Raw genomic sequence first — 16,309 nt, 5'->3', positions numbered from 1 at the left:
AATTTTGCACGAAAAGTCGTTCTTCTCCCAATAAAAATTATAGAAATTGACGTGTTTTCTTAAATTTTGAGAACACTCTTAGTTTCTGAGTTTCTGGGGGGGGGGGGGGTGCTCAAATTTTCCTTGGAACACACTGCATATCTACGCCTAACGGTCTTTTCGGGCGATTTTTTTTGTGCACAAAACACAGACTCGACCACGAAAAGAAGGGGAAATTACATTAGGAAAACCACATAGGTTTACTAAATTATATTCCTATTTTGACATTAACTAATTTACAATATGTTCAATAAATAATTGCATTAATTCTGTATTATTAATTTGTGAAAATATATGTGCTAAACTCCTGATTTCAATTCTAGTAATTTAGGATAGAATAAAATTGTTTATTGGTCACGTATGACCAGATTATAATCGTAAATAAACAAATAAACAAATAAAAAGGGGAATATAATTATTTCCAGTCCTTCTTGGATGCTTTTCGGTACCGAAGGTTTGTGTGAGTCAAAAGTTTCAATACGCAACATGTATTTGCACCCATTTTTAAAAAGTTATGTCCAATTTTGTCATATTTCCCCGCTACGCACGCGGGCATCGTTTCAAGATACCCCTACCATGGTTACGCATGGAGCGAATAGACTAATTCAAGTACTTTATTTGTCATACACTACTACAAATTTACATATATATTTTGTAGGTGCAGTAAAAAAAAACATATACAGACTTTACATATTTTTAAATTTTCGTATGGTTTTAATTATTGTCCGTTGATGGATTTTACAAAATTTTTAGAGTTTTATTCTTAGGATTTCCTGATTGATTTATTAATATATTGGTGGTACCATTTCCCACATATTTATACAGCTATCTATTTTTTTAATTTTAAAGAGATAAATGAAGATTACAATACACATATGGATTTAAAATATTAGAGTTTACTTACCAATAAGGATACCTAAATTAATACCATGGATGATAAAAAATATAATAAAACGAATAGCAAATAGGAAACGACCCTTTTAAAATTTATTAGCAAAACTAAAAACAGACATTTTTCATCATAAAACTCTAGTTTACAAACATAAATAATATAATTTGGCACAACGACATCGTTGACCTGCTTTTAAATTTAAGAATCGCTACAAAACTACACATAATCCAAGTAACATCCACATTTAAGTCCAATGTCTCTGTTTTATTGCATATTCGGACTTATATTCTCACATTTATCACAAATATTTGACAAATACTTGTAGGTTATAGTCTTCTGTTACACTAATCCAATCCACTATTGTGATTTTTCAAATAAAATTGGCGAAATATCTCTTACCGAACATTAAAAAGTTTTAAACACAAATCTCTGGCGCAGCTCCAATTCAGGAAATAGAAACATTTTCTAACCTGGTGTATGCCGAAGGAGTAGAAGGATGATGAACGTGTGCAGAATGACAAACATCTTTTGAGGACTAACGGAAATTCCTGAAAAAAAAAGGGATTATAAATAAATCAAAGGCAAACGACATCGTACATAGTAACAAGAACCACGTCACGCAGAATATAATAGAATGTTCCTTAAAATCGACGATCTTCGGAAACGGGGTTGGCATAATATATCAAAGTTTAAGAGCATTTGTGGACGTGCGGTCATATTTTAAATCTTACGTCCAGAGATAATAGATTCTTTATTATGTTTAAAAAAGGTCACGTTTAAATACATAGAAATGGCAACTCCGTAGTTTTTTCATAAATCCGTTAAGGTAACAGTTTGAAGGTTTTAACAAATTTATTTTACATTAATTCGATTTTAAACGAATTAAACAAATTTAAATAAACTGCATATCTATCTATATAAAAGGCTATGATGCAGAGTTACACCGGTTGTACAGTAAGGTAATGACGCCCCCTACGAAAAAAATCTGAATTACCAATATTTTACATTTTAGTATGATACATCAGATTTTGTTTTTGAAACGATACGGTTAATTTATTGCTAACTCATTCTACAAATCGATTATTCAAATATTGGTAATCAGAAATTTTACTACTTTACAACAAGTAAATTTTTCGCAAAATTGCTAAAAATATAGGTTACTGTAATTGTACGGTAAAATCAATGACGTATAATAAAATATATATTTATTATATGTCATTAGTTAAGATAAACATACACTTACTATAAAAATAAAATGACGTTTATCAAACGTCAAGATAAATTGAATTAAATAAAATTAACTCAAATTAAACAGAATTACGTAAAATTAAATAATAATTAAATAAAATTAAGTAAAATGAAATGAAATTAGGTAAAATCTATATCTGTAAAAACGCTGCCATACCGTTACTGCTTCATTTCCCATGTAAAATCCCATAAAAAAACTAAAGATCATTCTGCCCATTTTTTGAGCGTTTTTTGGTGGGCGTAGAATAGTTCGTCAAATACGATACATCCTTGAGAAGGAGAGGGGGTATCGAATATGTTGAGGTAGAAAAAACACACATTACAACATTGCTTAGAGTGTATTACATCATATCTCATTTGTTATTGGTCCGATTAGAGCGTGTGATACGTTAAACGAAAGGGAAGGATATAAAGAATATATTAAGGTGAAAAGAACAAACAAGGCGATTACTAAAAGGGCACTAGTCTTCAATAATAATGAACCTATATTTACATACGTCACGAGATGTCATAGAGCACTATGACAATTTAGAGAAGTACCTAATATCAAAATTGGAACCAGAAATATAAAAACAATATCGAAATTACACACCACACTTAAAACACCCTTAAATATTAAAGAAAGCTTCAATGTAGTATACTCTCTACCCTGTAATAATTGTAATATAATATATATTGGAGAAACGTCCATAAATTTGTCCGGAAGAATAACATCGCACAAGAGTGACATTAATCTGAATAAAGTACAAGCCTGTGCATTAAGTGAACATTCTATTACAATGGGCCACACGCCTAACTGTAATCAAGCAGAAGTATTGGGAAGGAAATGAAATTACAACAAAAGACTGTTTCTAGAAATGTGTTTAATTAAAACTACACAAAACACCTTAAACAAAATAGAAGACGTTTGAAAATCTTAGTGCTATATACAGTAACCTTCTTTTAAAGGAAAGATCAACAACTATATAAAAGTTCTTTAAAAGTTACATAGATTAAAGGGATTATTCAAAGTTCAAATAAGATTTATTTGTAATAGTGAAAGTGGTTATAGTAATGAAGCCAACTCTACAACAAATAAGGCAATATCATCCATAAGTAGTCTATCTTCTAAAAAATCTAGAAAATTACGCAAGGCCAAATCTTTAGTCGCGTATCCATATCAATGCCGTTATAAATGTACAGAAAATCTATCTCAAAATGAAAGACAGCAATTATTTAATACGTTTTATGAACTGCCATCGTACGACCATCAGACATCATTCTTGTCGTCGTGTATAAAAAAATGTAAGTGTCGCAAAAAGAAAAATGAACAGAAACATAAGCAAGGGTTTTAGTACACAAATTTTTTTGCTGCAAAAACGAGTGTGCAAGCCATATTTTTTAAAAATGTTTGACATTTCCAACAAAATATTTACATTTGTATGCAAAAAAAACCAGTAACCTTGGAATAGTTGAACCAGATCGTAAAGAGAGGTAAAGGACCAAGTAACAGAAAGATCAGTGAAAACGACACAAAATTGCTTACTCTTCACATCAACAAATTTCCGAGATACAGAAGTCAACATTTCTAGGAAAGACAACGCCGCTTCAAGGTATTTGTCTTTAAAAAGTACAGTGTATGTATAATCTATACAAAGAGATTTGCGTTGAAGATAATAGGCCCACAGTCACGTTATCTTATTACAGATATGTGTTCAATAACCATTTTAATTTACGATTTCATAGACCACATTCTGATACCTGTTCCAGATGTGATAAGTACCAAAATATTACTAAACACTCAACAAATCAAAGGAATGTCGCTGAAACTAAGGTTCAACTATTTGTCCACCACCGTAAAGCTGAGCTAACCTGTGAAACAAAAACAATAGACATATATACCTACATATCTTTAGCAGATACATTAGTTGTATGTTTTGATCTGCAACAAACTTTGCCCACTCCTCTGATTACAACATCTAAGGTGTTTTATTTGAGGCAGTTGTGGACATATAATTTTTGTGTTTACGTGGTCTGAAAATATTGCTTCGAGAGGGTCACAGGCAATAGGATCGTGTCTTCTACAGTTCATCAAGTCTCTAACACCAACCGTAACAAAAATTATTGCCTACAGTGATTCCTGTGGCGGGCAAAATAAAAATAAATACATAAGCAAGTTGTTCATGTTTCTTCTACAAGCTACTCACTTAGAGGAAATCCACCACAAATTTTTAGAACCTGGACACACGTATATGGAATGTGATCATTCATTTGCTCTTATTGAACAAGTTAAAAAAAATCCACAAGTATTTATCCCACAACATTGGACTTTCATTATAAAAACATCTGCAAGGTGTTTTGTTGTGCATGAAATGACTTAACAAATGTTTTTTACATTCCAAAAATTAAATACTCTAATAAACAATCCAAAACTAGATGTGAAAAAAACAAGCCTCTACATTTTAGAGAGATAAACTACTTTTATTATTCTAAAGATGCTGCAATATTTTCATTTCAATTTAAAGATTCTCTTCAAGAGGACTTTCCGTTTTCTAAATGGGCATCCGTTTTACCAAGAGGTCGACTTTCCCTTAAATTAGATATTATATTGTCCACAAATACCGACGAGATAATGATTACCACAGCAAAGTAAGAGGATCTCCAAACATTACTAAACTATATACCACCTGTCTATCATAAATTGTACAAGGATCTGCCTCATAAGCAACAAAAAGAAAGCGACGAAAGTAAGAGAGTCTTCAAGTCGAAACTCCGATAATGTGACAGCTTCAACTTCCAGGGTAGCGCATGAATCAGATTCACACAATAATATGGATGATAGTGCCATAATTGACTCTAATTATGAGAATGTATAGTAAAATATGTGTTATTATGTGAATAAAGTATATAATACCCTATAGATGTTTTCTTTCCACCTGTTACTAATGCTGAAAAAATGCTGGAATACAACGGGTACAAGTAACTTTTTTTCATTTTTTATGGAAAAAAGCTTTAAATTTTTAAAATACTAATGACAAAATATATAATTTGTCTTATAACATCCATAAACTAATTTTCAAAACCAAATTCAGATTTTTACTTTTTTCTGTACCTTCTAAGAATTGCAAGGCAAAACAGACGTTGATAAAGATGTTATTAGAGACATGGAGAATCTAAAATTTGCATTCCACAACATATCTCCTTAACTAAGCAAAAATCCTTAGCGAATTGGTTTCTAGTACTCGTACAGAGTAAATTGGAATAAAAAGGAAAAGACAGTTAAGATTTGATTTCACGTATAGTGCGTCTGTGTATCCGCTTATACGTATTTCGGCCAAATAGGCCTCTTCAGAACGGATTTCACTGTCGCTCTGAACGTGAAAATAAATCTATTCTGTCTTAGGGATGATTCAGCAGGGAAAGATCCAAGGAAAGAGAAGCATAGGGAGGCGTAGAATGTCATGGCTGCGCAACCTGAGAGAGTGGTACGGATGTACATCAAATGAACTTTTCAAAGCAGCCGTCTCAAAAGTCCGAATAGCTATGATGATTGCCGACCTCCGCCGCGGAGATGGCACTTGAAGAAGAAGAAGAAGTCTTAGGAAGCAACTTTAACATGGCTTCGAATGGACGCAAATAGCGAGTACTAGAAACCAATTCGCTAAGGATTTTTGTTTAGTTGAGGAGATATGTTGTGGAATGCAAATTTTAGATTCCCCATGTCTCTAATAACATCTTTATCAACGTCTGTTTTGCCTTGCAATTTTTAGAAGGCACAGATTAAAGCAGAAATCTGAATTTGATTTCGAAAATTAGTTTACGGATTTTATATCAGATGTCGCTATTTGCGTCCATTCGAAGCCATGTTAGAGTTGCTTCCTAAGACAGAATAGATTTATTTTCACGTTCAGAACGACTGTGAAAGTCGTTCTGAAGAGGCATATTAGGCCGAAATACGTATAAGCTGATACACAGACGGACTATATGTGAAATCAAATCTTAACTATCTTCCTTTTTTTTTCAATTTGTCTTATATTTACCTTTTTTATCGTTTTTTAACTGTAGATTTTACTGTAGCAAATTAAGTTTAAAGCCAGTTTACTCAATATATTGGAATTAGTACTTATACCCTTTGTATTCTAACCCCTTCAATTGGTCTAGCTATTCTGTTACTAGCTGTGTCATAGAATTTTATTACTCTAAGTGTATACTACTACTTTTTAAAATATCTGTAGCAAAAAAATATTGCCAAATCTCTTAAACTTTCACCTTATTTCGCTTCTAAAATGCCTAATTAGAGCTACAAAAGAATCGTCCTGTATTTTTATTTAATAATCTTATGTTTATAATACATATTATAATTATGTGAAATTTTGTATATATATCTATGAAATATACAGAATAAACCTTTCCCACGTTAAATTTATCGAATTTTCAACTAACAACTGCCTTTTATCATTTTTTCACAGGATACAACAATCTCCTGACGTATTTTTTTCCGTCACGGCTCCTCAATTATATCACGATTTTATTTCATCTAAAGAAAAGATTATGATAACGACTACCCTTCGAAATAGTAAATAACTCAATAATGGTGAGCGCATCCATTTCTACTCCAGAAAATTGACGCCTTTTTTTCCGGTTGCGATTCATTCCTTCCCCATTTATTCTTGAATTTCTTTTTATCCCTTTTCGAAAGCAGTTCCACCAAAGGTGACTCGTCAAATAATACTGGATACGTATAAATATATTATAATAGTTAAATTTGTATATATTTTCGTGCACTTTTATTATTTTTTGATACTTCTCAACCTAGAATCATTAATTTTCTATAAAACTGAAAGCTACTAAAAAAGAGAGGAATGTATTGTAATAATATAATAGAAAGCTAATACTGTGTCACTAACACTTTAATAACCAATGTCGAGCATTTACTCATAGCTGGCTGCATTCTTAAAAAAAGTTTTTGGAGCTCTTTTTCTGGTTAGTTATAATTTTCGTTATTTCTTTGGATAAAGCTGGAATTTTCATCTCAGTGTTATTGTTGGAACTATGTAGCGATTTTTTTGTGAATTTTTTTTGTATTTTTGAAGTGAAATTCGAAACTTTAAAATCAACGTATATGTTATTTACTAATCTATATTTAAATTAGTAAATAACACTATTTTATTCCTCTTATTTTAGTTTACATTAGATGAAAATATTAAGGATCTGATAGATTTTTAAATCATGTCATTGTCTTTCTAATATTTGTGTATCTGTATGTCTTTTTCCTGTCTCTGTATCTGCCTGACTATTCTGTTCTTGTTGTATAAAGCTGGTTTGTGGCTGTAGTAGAATACTATACGTACATGCTGGTTAATTTTAAAAAAATAGAAAAAAAAAAACAACAGAAAATCTTACACAACATTTTCTAGAAGGAATAAATCACAGGTTTAAAAGTTATTAAAAGTATGTGAGAACAAAAGAAAATGAAACCACTTAAATACGGAACTTAAATATAAAGAAAACCTCAACAGAGAGAAAGAATTCAGAACATTCTATAAGAAAGTTAACGTCAACAGAAAAGAATTTAAGGCAACCACAAGACAATCCAGAAGTAAGAATGGCGACCTATTAACACAAGGAATGATGTATTGAATGAATGGGTGGAATACTTTAACCAGGCACTTATTATAGAGGAAGAAGAAGAAAACCTGGAAGACGAAAGAGATAAGGTAAGAGGAACAAACTACAGGGAAGAGATTCTTGAAGTTAAATATGCAGTTAAAAACTAGCCAGAAACACATCACCCAGTAGATAATCTCCCAACTGAACTATATAAAAAAGGTGGCCAGAATACCATAATGGCATTACAGCAGCTTATAAAAAAAATGTAGCCACAAGAATCCCTCCCGAACGATTGGAATATTGGAATACTTGAATAATCCCTACGAACACACACTCATATAAGTAGACGATTTTAACTGTCACAATGAGATGTGGAAGTACTCTGACAATGATAAAAATGGCTTGTTCCTTTTAAAGTGGTCAGAAAAACATGGTATTCACCTACTATTTGATGCCAATGAGAGAGGCATTTTCAGATCTGCAGGTTGAAAGAGGAAGTATAACCTTGATCATTTTTTTTTACCACTGACGGCAGAGGCCAACCTCTACCAGCATCAAGGAAAATCTTGTCCGATTTTACTCATATCCAGCACCATCTTGATCAAGATCGACATGAGCATTTCAATTATAAGATCATTTCTACGCACCAGATGGAACTTCAGGAAGGCAAACTGGCATTCTTTATCTAGTAATATTAATAGTTACTTAGGTTGAATACCACAAGAAAGCGTAAACTACAAGAGATATATACAGCAATAGTCCTGTTTTCTAAGTAATTTCCCAAGTAAAATTAGCGATTCCTAGAGAGTACCGTAGGGAGTATATTTCTGGATAGTCTAAGAAGAGCTAAAAGCTTTATAAAAAATTCTGTTAAGACGGCAACAGGAAATTATAGGCAAATTTTTCCACAACATTGATACCGCTAGGCGCAAGAAATGGACTGAGACATTTGAAAATATAGATTTCAAAAACTTGAGTAAAGAAGCCTGGTAATTGCTATTAAATCTGAGAGAAAGTAACCCATCTGACCTTCCAACCAATCTAGCAACACCAAATCAAGTGACGTTCCACATAATGACTCACTCAAGAGCAAACAAAACTTGAAACACAAACTTGAAAGAGAGTATTTTAGCCCTTTTACTTATAAACAAATCACGGAAATTTTTAATGAAATTAAAAAAAAACCACTGGCTTTAATGGTATTTATGATGGTTTTCTAAAGTTCAGTGGCAGATATACTGGCAATCACTGCAAAGTTTTTCTCCGACATTTTTTAGACGGAAAATATTTCCCTCCCATCAATCAAAAAGAGCAAAAATCATTGTTATTTTATAACTAGTAAACATATACCTGTGAAATAAGCAGGATTTCAATCAAACCGCAGCTGCACACATCAGGTCCTAGCTCTGATTATCTATGTAGAAACTTCGAACGCTTTTAAAAACAACTAAAATATTAATTGTTTTCATTGATTTATTAGAAGCAAATAAATCCGTGTGAAGGAAATGGGCAACATATAAATGTACGAGTGATTTAATGCAGAAAGATCACTGATGTCATAATGTTATTTTATGCATCAGATTTTTCCAAGAATCGCTGCTGGCTCCCTACTCTTTAGCCTCTATATAGCGGACATGCCTGAATCCCCACCAAAGAAGTTTGTGCATTCAGATGGCCGGGCGTTTCCTACGAGTCATAAAGACCAGCACTGAGCCTCCCACTGCCAAGTAGTATAGAAAAATTAATGCCGATCCTGTAGTTCGATCTCACATTGGTATTAACGGCAGAGACATAAGTAGGCTTCGCTCTACAACCCTCTACTTTATGCAAGAAATCTATTTGAAATGAAATTTTGGGATAACCGACCGTTGGGGGGAAGAATGGGAGAAGAATGTATCGTCTGTCATCCGGAATATACCATGTATCACAAGCAAATGAGGGGGTTTCGACCAAACAAGACGAATCTGGGCCACAATGAAAAGAATAAGAACAAACTGCCAGGTGCTTTGACTCTCAATCTATAAGTAGGGAAAAATACTGTCTACAAACTACGATGGAGGTGCTGCAAGATAAACGTTTAGACACCTAGTGGAGGAATGCACGATCACATCCTACAGTGGCAATCCTTCCGATTTCTTAGTTGCGACCTCAATTGTGACCACAAGCGACTTAGTTGAGTAAATTAAATATATTTGTTAACTAAATAATTTTAAAAATTAACTATTATTGTTTACTGTTATGTATTGTTTAAAAAATACTCGACTGTACTGTACGGAGCCGGAGTTTTACCTTGTTTAAGCTTATGCTTCTTCAAGGGAAGGATACTCATTTTTTTTTCTAGGAGTACTGGCGGGGAGAAAGGTGTTGAGTGATATTCGAGTGGAGAAGTAGTCGACTACTAAGGAGCAGGGGGGTCAGAAGGTGGCGTGCCTGTGTAGGCGATGTTTCTGAAGCGCACAAGAGGAATTTGGGTAAACTTTGCCAAGGGGGTACTTTCAGGGGTTAACTGAAGTTTACTGTAGAAATACGCTATATAATAAATATTTGGTTTGTTTGCATTCCCGTCTATTTGACTGACTATCCGACAACTTTGACACAAAGAGTACTAGTGTGCAGGCTCTTTTTAATATAATGAACAATTTTATCGAATTTAAGTTTAATAGGTCAAAGATTACCAAAGTTATATGTGACTCCAAATAGATTGCATACAATCTGAAGAACATAAATATAGGATTTGTATGTTTATTTCGTCGATATTCAGTGGAATCTATAATACACTATTAGGAGAAGCGGTTGGCGTTGTGAGTAAAGAAATTTGTTATGGACTGCGGATCACCTGGATGTCTTCGGCTAACAAAACATAAATCAGGATTTGATTTTTGCCTAGGCAGCTGACATAAAAGTGCCTTTATTCTTTGAATCCAGCTTTGAATCCAAAGTGTACTAAGAATATTACTTTTACCGTATGTAACAATGTCATAAATATGGTAAAAGCTTGTCCCCATAACAGTATAACCATGTATTGTTTTTAGACATAAACAAAACAGACAAAATTTAGTAAAACGTATCAATACGCAGTCGGCAGAGACAATATCTTTCATTTTTCTTATTTCTCCAGAATATTTCTGTTTTCGATCTTTAAGAATCATAAAATTAATTTTTATTGTAAGAAGTATGTAATTGGTAGGGGGGAAAGGCAACTTTGAACAGGGGTACCTTTAATCAATTCGGGTATTTGTGGCTGTATACCGAATATCTATTCAACTTATCCAAACTAGATCTAAAATCAGTTGACCATTAGTTTGTATACGGAACGGTATTATTTTATTATCAATAAAATACATGAAATTTGTGTACGGACTGTATTCTACAGGCTGGTTTTGTATCAGAGATATGGATCTAAGACGTTTTTTATAGCGTAAGATATATAAATATTTTTTTAAATCTGTTGTTAATGTACAGCTAAAACACAATTGAATGATTATGAATTTTAACGTAGCTTAATGGTGTCCCATTTATTGTGCATAGCAACAACATTTTTATCATTGATATAAAACAATGTAAACAATTTAAGAAAATACTCTATTTTTGGCTAATAAACTATCTCAGACTTTGAGAATGGTTAAAAATTACATCAAAAAACGAACTAAGCCAGAATTCAACGGGGAAGACAATAAAAGCAATTTAATACGTAAATAGAAAAGATCCATCCATAAAAAAATCTGCCGAAGTTTATGGCACCGCCATGGTTTAACTCACACTGCTCTTTTAATCAATTTAAAAAAATGGACGGTCGTTGCACTTTTACAAAAATCAAGTGATCTTCTCTACAAAGCACATTTTCTGGCAGGTATTTGATAGTCATCAAGAAGAACTTCCAAAGTTCTTTGCGCACACTTTAAAAATGCTCACAAATTAACTATAGGTTAACTTAAATTCTTCGTACACTGGCGTTAGAATATGCATTTAAGTAAATCCATTGCTTTAAAAGATTTTTTTATTTTCTAAATACTTGGGTAACTATTAAAATGACGGAATTGGGTAAAGGGATTTAAGAACTCTATGAATATGATTTATGAAGGGATTTTTCAACTCTGAAAACCTGAAAACACAAGCCTTTTAAGAAATACTGACAAAACTAATGTTGTAGAATTTTATGCTGGTGCATATAGAACTTTATTCGGGTTCGTCTTAATGAAGCTGGTGCAATGATGGTTATTCAGGCTTTAAACATAATCGCAAAAAAAGTGGAAACTGTTTATGGCGAACGTGGATATCCCATTACGATGGTGGAAAATGTTAGAGCACCAAGCAATACCGTGCCACCAGTATATATTTTCCCTTTAGTAAGGTTCCCTGATACTATTATGGTTAGTTATTCATCTGGTAGTTTAGGTTTAGTAAATAGCCCAACTAGGGGCTGAATCAACATATAATATTCTTTTTCTGAACACGTCAAAGTATTTGGTGAATACCATGGGAATATTTTTGGTAAGCATGGATAAGTTAGTGCTTTCTGTATAGCAGCAGCCTCGGCTGTAAAAATAGAACAACATCAAGGAATTCAATATTTCTCAACATAATTGCTGTTTGAAACAAAAAAAAAACGAAACCAGCACTTTTAACAGTTTTGGATCAATCTGTATAAATAATTGTTAAATCTTCCCTTAATTTGCTTATTATGGATTTAAATATCAAATTAGTTAAAATTGGCAAATCTGAATAACAGGGCATTATAATGATGGGTTTGTCTATCAGAAATTCAAGGTCTTGTTGGTCATCGATCTGGCATTTGCCTGTGACTTTTTGTCTGCGTCTAGTGAAACATACAACCCAAGATTTTTCTTGTGATATACTAAAACCCATTAGTTTTAAAAACTTATCTATGTTACTAAAGCTAAGTTTTAGATTCAACATACAATCCTCATAGGATTTATGGCTGGTATATATACATATATCGTCTGAATATTGATTTATTTTCCATTGGTCATCCATCGAACCACGCAGATCTGCAGTATAAACATTAAATATTAAAGGACTTTATAAAGAATTGAGCCTTGTGGGAGACCTTTATATAATATTCTTGGACCGTGTAATACATTTTTATGGCCCCGTAAGTATATTTTTCTGTTCACATACAAATTTATTATATTTACAAATAATCTTTTATCGATACAACATGCCACCATTTTTGAATATAATATATTCAAATCAACCACGTTGATTATATGCACCCTTTAAATCTAGAAACAAACATAGCATAATTTGTTGTTTGAGAAACAGAGTTGAATATCCGTAACTAAATGTATGAGAGGATCAATGGTATCTCGACCTCTACGAAATCCTGTGAGTAAGGGAAACTGAACTACTTAAAGGTAGGATTACAAAGAAAATTTTTAGCTGAAGTTCAAATATTAAGCGAAAGTGATTTACTTTCAGTTAATGATTCCTATTTCGATAAATTATCTGTTGGTGAATGTGTTTCTAATTATGTGTGTTTGGAAGACATGTCTGTAGATAACTACATTGTTTGTAAATATTGTACAAAGAATACCTGTTGTGTACAAAGGACTTTTAAATAATTAATAAAAAATAACACATCTCTTTTGAATGTTAATTTTATTCATGAATCATAGAAAACCACAATTTTATAGCAATACCCCTTCAAGTACCCTATCAGACGAGTTGCCTATGGAACCAACTCTACGATTACCTCTAGAATTGGCGAATTGTAAATTAAATTCAGGATTTTTAGACGGTTCATTAAAAGTTCTTGGTAAGCCGTGTTTATTGCTTACGAAAATAAATACGCAGCCTGTATTTCGCCTTTAGCTCTTTTATGGATTTAGCCCTGGATTTGGACCACTTAAAAAATAACTTATGTATGAGCGCGCTACTTTCTGAGCTTCTTTAGCATTTAAATTGTTAAGTTTTATTTAATTATTATTTTTATTTAAAAAAGTAATAGTAATAACATAAATAGCTCTTTACTTGACTTTATTTTTATAATTTCAAATGCTTGAATAAGGCAAGTTTTATTCCATTATTATTTTGTTTCGTATTTTTTTGCATTCTGTTGCTATACTCTGTTTTTTAACCAGGAGGAGTAAACTAAAAAGACAGATTCACACCCAAGAAAGTTACTAGAAAAGTCACCAAATACATCTTCTTTTTTGGTTGCTTATCTCGGCCTTGCGGTAATCCAGTAATAAGTATTGGACAACCTCATACGTCGATTCTAACCTAATTTTGTTTGTTTATGTTTGAATAATTTTTTCCAATTCACTTCCCTTCCAATATATTATTTAGTTTTTCTAATTACAATAAAAAAATGTTAGACTGTTATGAAGAAGTTGAAGAATTTTTAGAGTTTATTTATCACATTGTAGAAGAAAATCGTCTGGAACTTATATGAAAGCCATATATTCGTGATAAAATTAAATCTAAAATCCAATCGAATTTTACAATATTTCTTCAGCGCATTCACTTAAACAACAAATATTGTATGATACTTTATAAAAATATAAGCAGTTTCTATGGGATTGCCCATTTTTCAAATGTACAGGTATAGACTTATTTTCATTATTCAGGCTCCATTAAATGAATTGTAGCTCTTTCTGGTCATAGAAGGGAGATTATGGGTATTGTTGTTGAACTTAAAAACTTTCTCTCTTATACACTGATTATATTACAATGCATAGAAGCCATCCCCCACTGGCATGTTCAGAATCAGTACACTAGATGTATATATGTATATTTTTAGGTAATGATCAAGAAAATAGTGCACATATAAGAACAAGAAATATTGTATTGTAGAAAAGCTATTTTGGAACCTGAAAAAGACAGTTTCCTTATTTTCAACAAGTTCTACAATCCAAATTAAATACATTTCTTGCAATAATATGTGCTACAGCATTATCTTACAATCTGGGTTTAAGGGAAAATAATGATGGTGATGATGATTTTGTAGAAAATGTTGATGTGTTGGTAAATAGAAATGTTAATGATGTGGAACAATGGTTAAATTATAGGAGACATTTTATTCAACAATTTTTTTGCATGAGAATGAGAATACTATTGAATATCATACTAAATGTTTTTTTTTTCTATTATTTCTCAAAATGTGATCATAATCATTGGCGTGACAACCTTTTTTGTTTGGGTTTTGATCTTTTCAGGAATACTTATTTCTCCATTCCAATCTATTTCAATGACTTATTCTAAGTATTTGTTCCTTACCTATATCTAATCTTTGGTCTTCCTCGTGTTATATGTCCATCTGACATTTGCTTATTTTGGAAAGTATTTCATCTTCTTTCATCTTTCCTCGTATCATGTGGTCCTATTTTGATGAATGTTAATTTAACCCATTATGACTGTATGTATTAAAGAAACTAATATATGTTTATTAAAAATGTATAATAATAGACAAATTAACAATTTTTTAATCTAAAAATCTATTAACTAACAACAAACATGTGTTACATAAATGTAATGCTAGGTCATTATAGTATTGTAGCTAAAATAAAATAAATTCTTAAGAAACACAACGAAATTTGTATTAAAACTAGAATGTCTTCATATGAAAAATATAATTATTGCAGTCAATACACATGCAGACATCACATTTGTTACACATTGTTCGAGTACTACTGCTACACCCCTATCCTTCACAGCAACATCTTTTGTTGTTAGATATAGTTATTAAAAGGTGATTGTTTCCATCGCACCTTAGATTGTCTGATATTCTATTAAGCGAAACACTAAATTTCAAAGAACTGGGTCTTCCACCATGCATTTGTATATTTGTTAAGATATGACTAAGCAATACATCTTCTGAAATCTAATTGGGAAATCTTGGTGTAGTAGTACTTGCAGGGTATCCATCTGTTATTAATACTTGCATCAATGAGCCATGTGAAGATATACCACCACCACTTCTTTGAACGGATTCCAATTCTGTATGTAGATATGTTTTGGTCCATCAAATCGATTCCTCCCATATTATCAATATTTGGCAATGATTTTAGGTCTTGGAATTTGTACATATTTTTTTTCTTATTTACTATATATGACCACAGTTCCCACAGGAGTAGCACCATAAATTATAGATGCAGCAGCCAAAATGTTATTGTCTACTCACTTTATGAAATGTCATGATCCACATACCAAATTTGTCAATTCTTTTTTTTCTCAGTAATGAACAAGTTTTAGGAATTGTGTCACCCCTAAAGGTTCCTGTAATATATTCTTTTAATTTCAATCGAGAGAGAGCAGCATAAAGTTTTACGATTTATCTCATTTAAGAATCTCCATACAGTTAATCAAATCAATCACCCTAACATTGAAAATTCTCTCAACATCGTAACTTTTCGGGTCAGACGCATGCACAAAGATCTAACTATGCTGTATAGTCTATTGCACTCCCATAGTTTCAGTCCACAACTGTTAGGAAAAATTAACCTTCATGTGCTTCTAGACAAACCAGGCTATTAACCTAATTACACATCATCGAACTAACTATGGATATAATTCTTATCT

At 32.1% G+C, this 16,309-nt stretch overlaps 1 protein-coding gene across 1 annotated transcript in view; it reads right to left on the bottom strand.

The window, feature by feature from the left end:
• Window positions 1-1,004: 1,004 nt before the first annotated feature.
• LOC140439954 (B-cell receptor CD22-like) overlaps window positions 1,005-16,309 on the bottom strand; it is a 509,793-nt gene continuing 494,488 nt past the window's right edge. Inside the window, exon 6 of the mRNA XM_072530150.1 lies at window positions 1,005-1,479. Coding sequence (XP_072386251.1) covers window positions 1,397-1,479 — 83 coding nt within the window. The 3' untranslated portion in view covers window positions 1,005-1,396. The remainder of the gene's footprint in view (window positions 1,480-16,309) is intronic.

This window comes from Diabrotica undecimpunctata, chromosome 4 (genome assembly GCF_040954645.1).
Source record: "Diabrotica undecimpunctata isolate CICGRU chromosome 4, icDiaUnde3, whole genome shotgun sequence".
In the NCBI taxonomy this organism is placed as follows: domain Eukaryota; kingdom Metazoa; phylum Arthropoda; class Insecta; order Coleoptera; family Chrysomelidae; genus Diabrotica; species Diabrotica undecimpunctata.
Note: the sequence above shows the minus strand (reverse complement) of the source record. Positions and strands in the feature narration are given on the sequence as shown.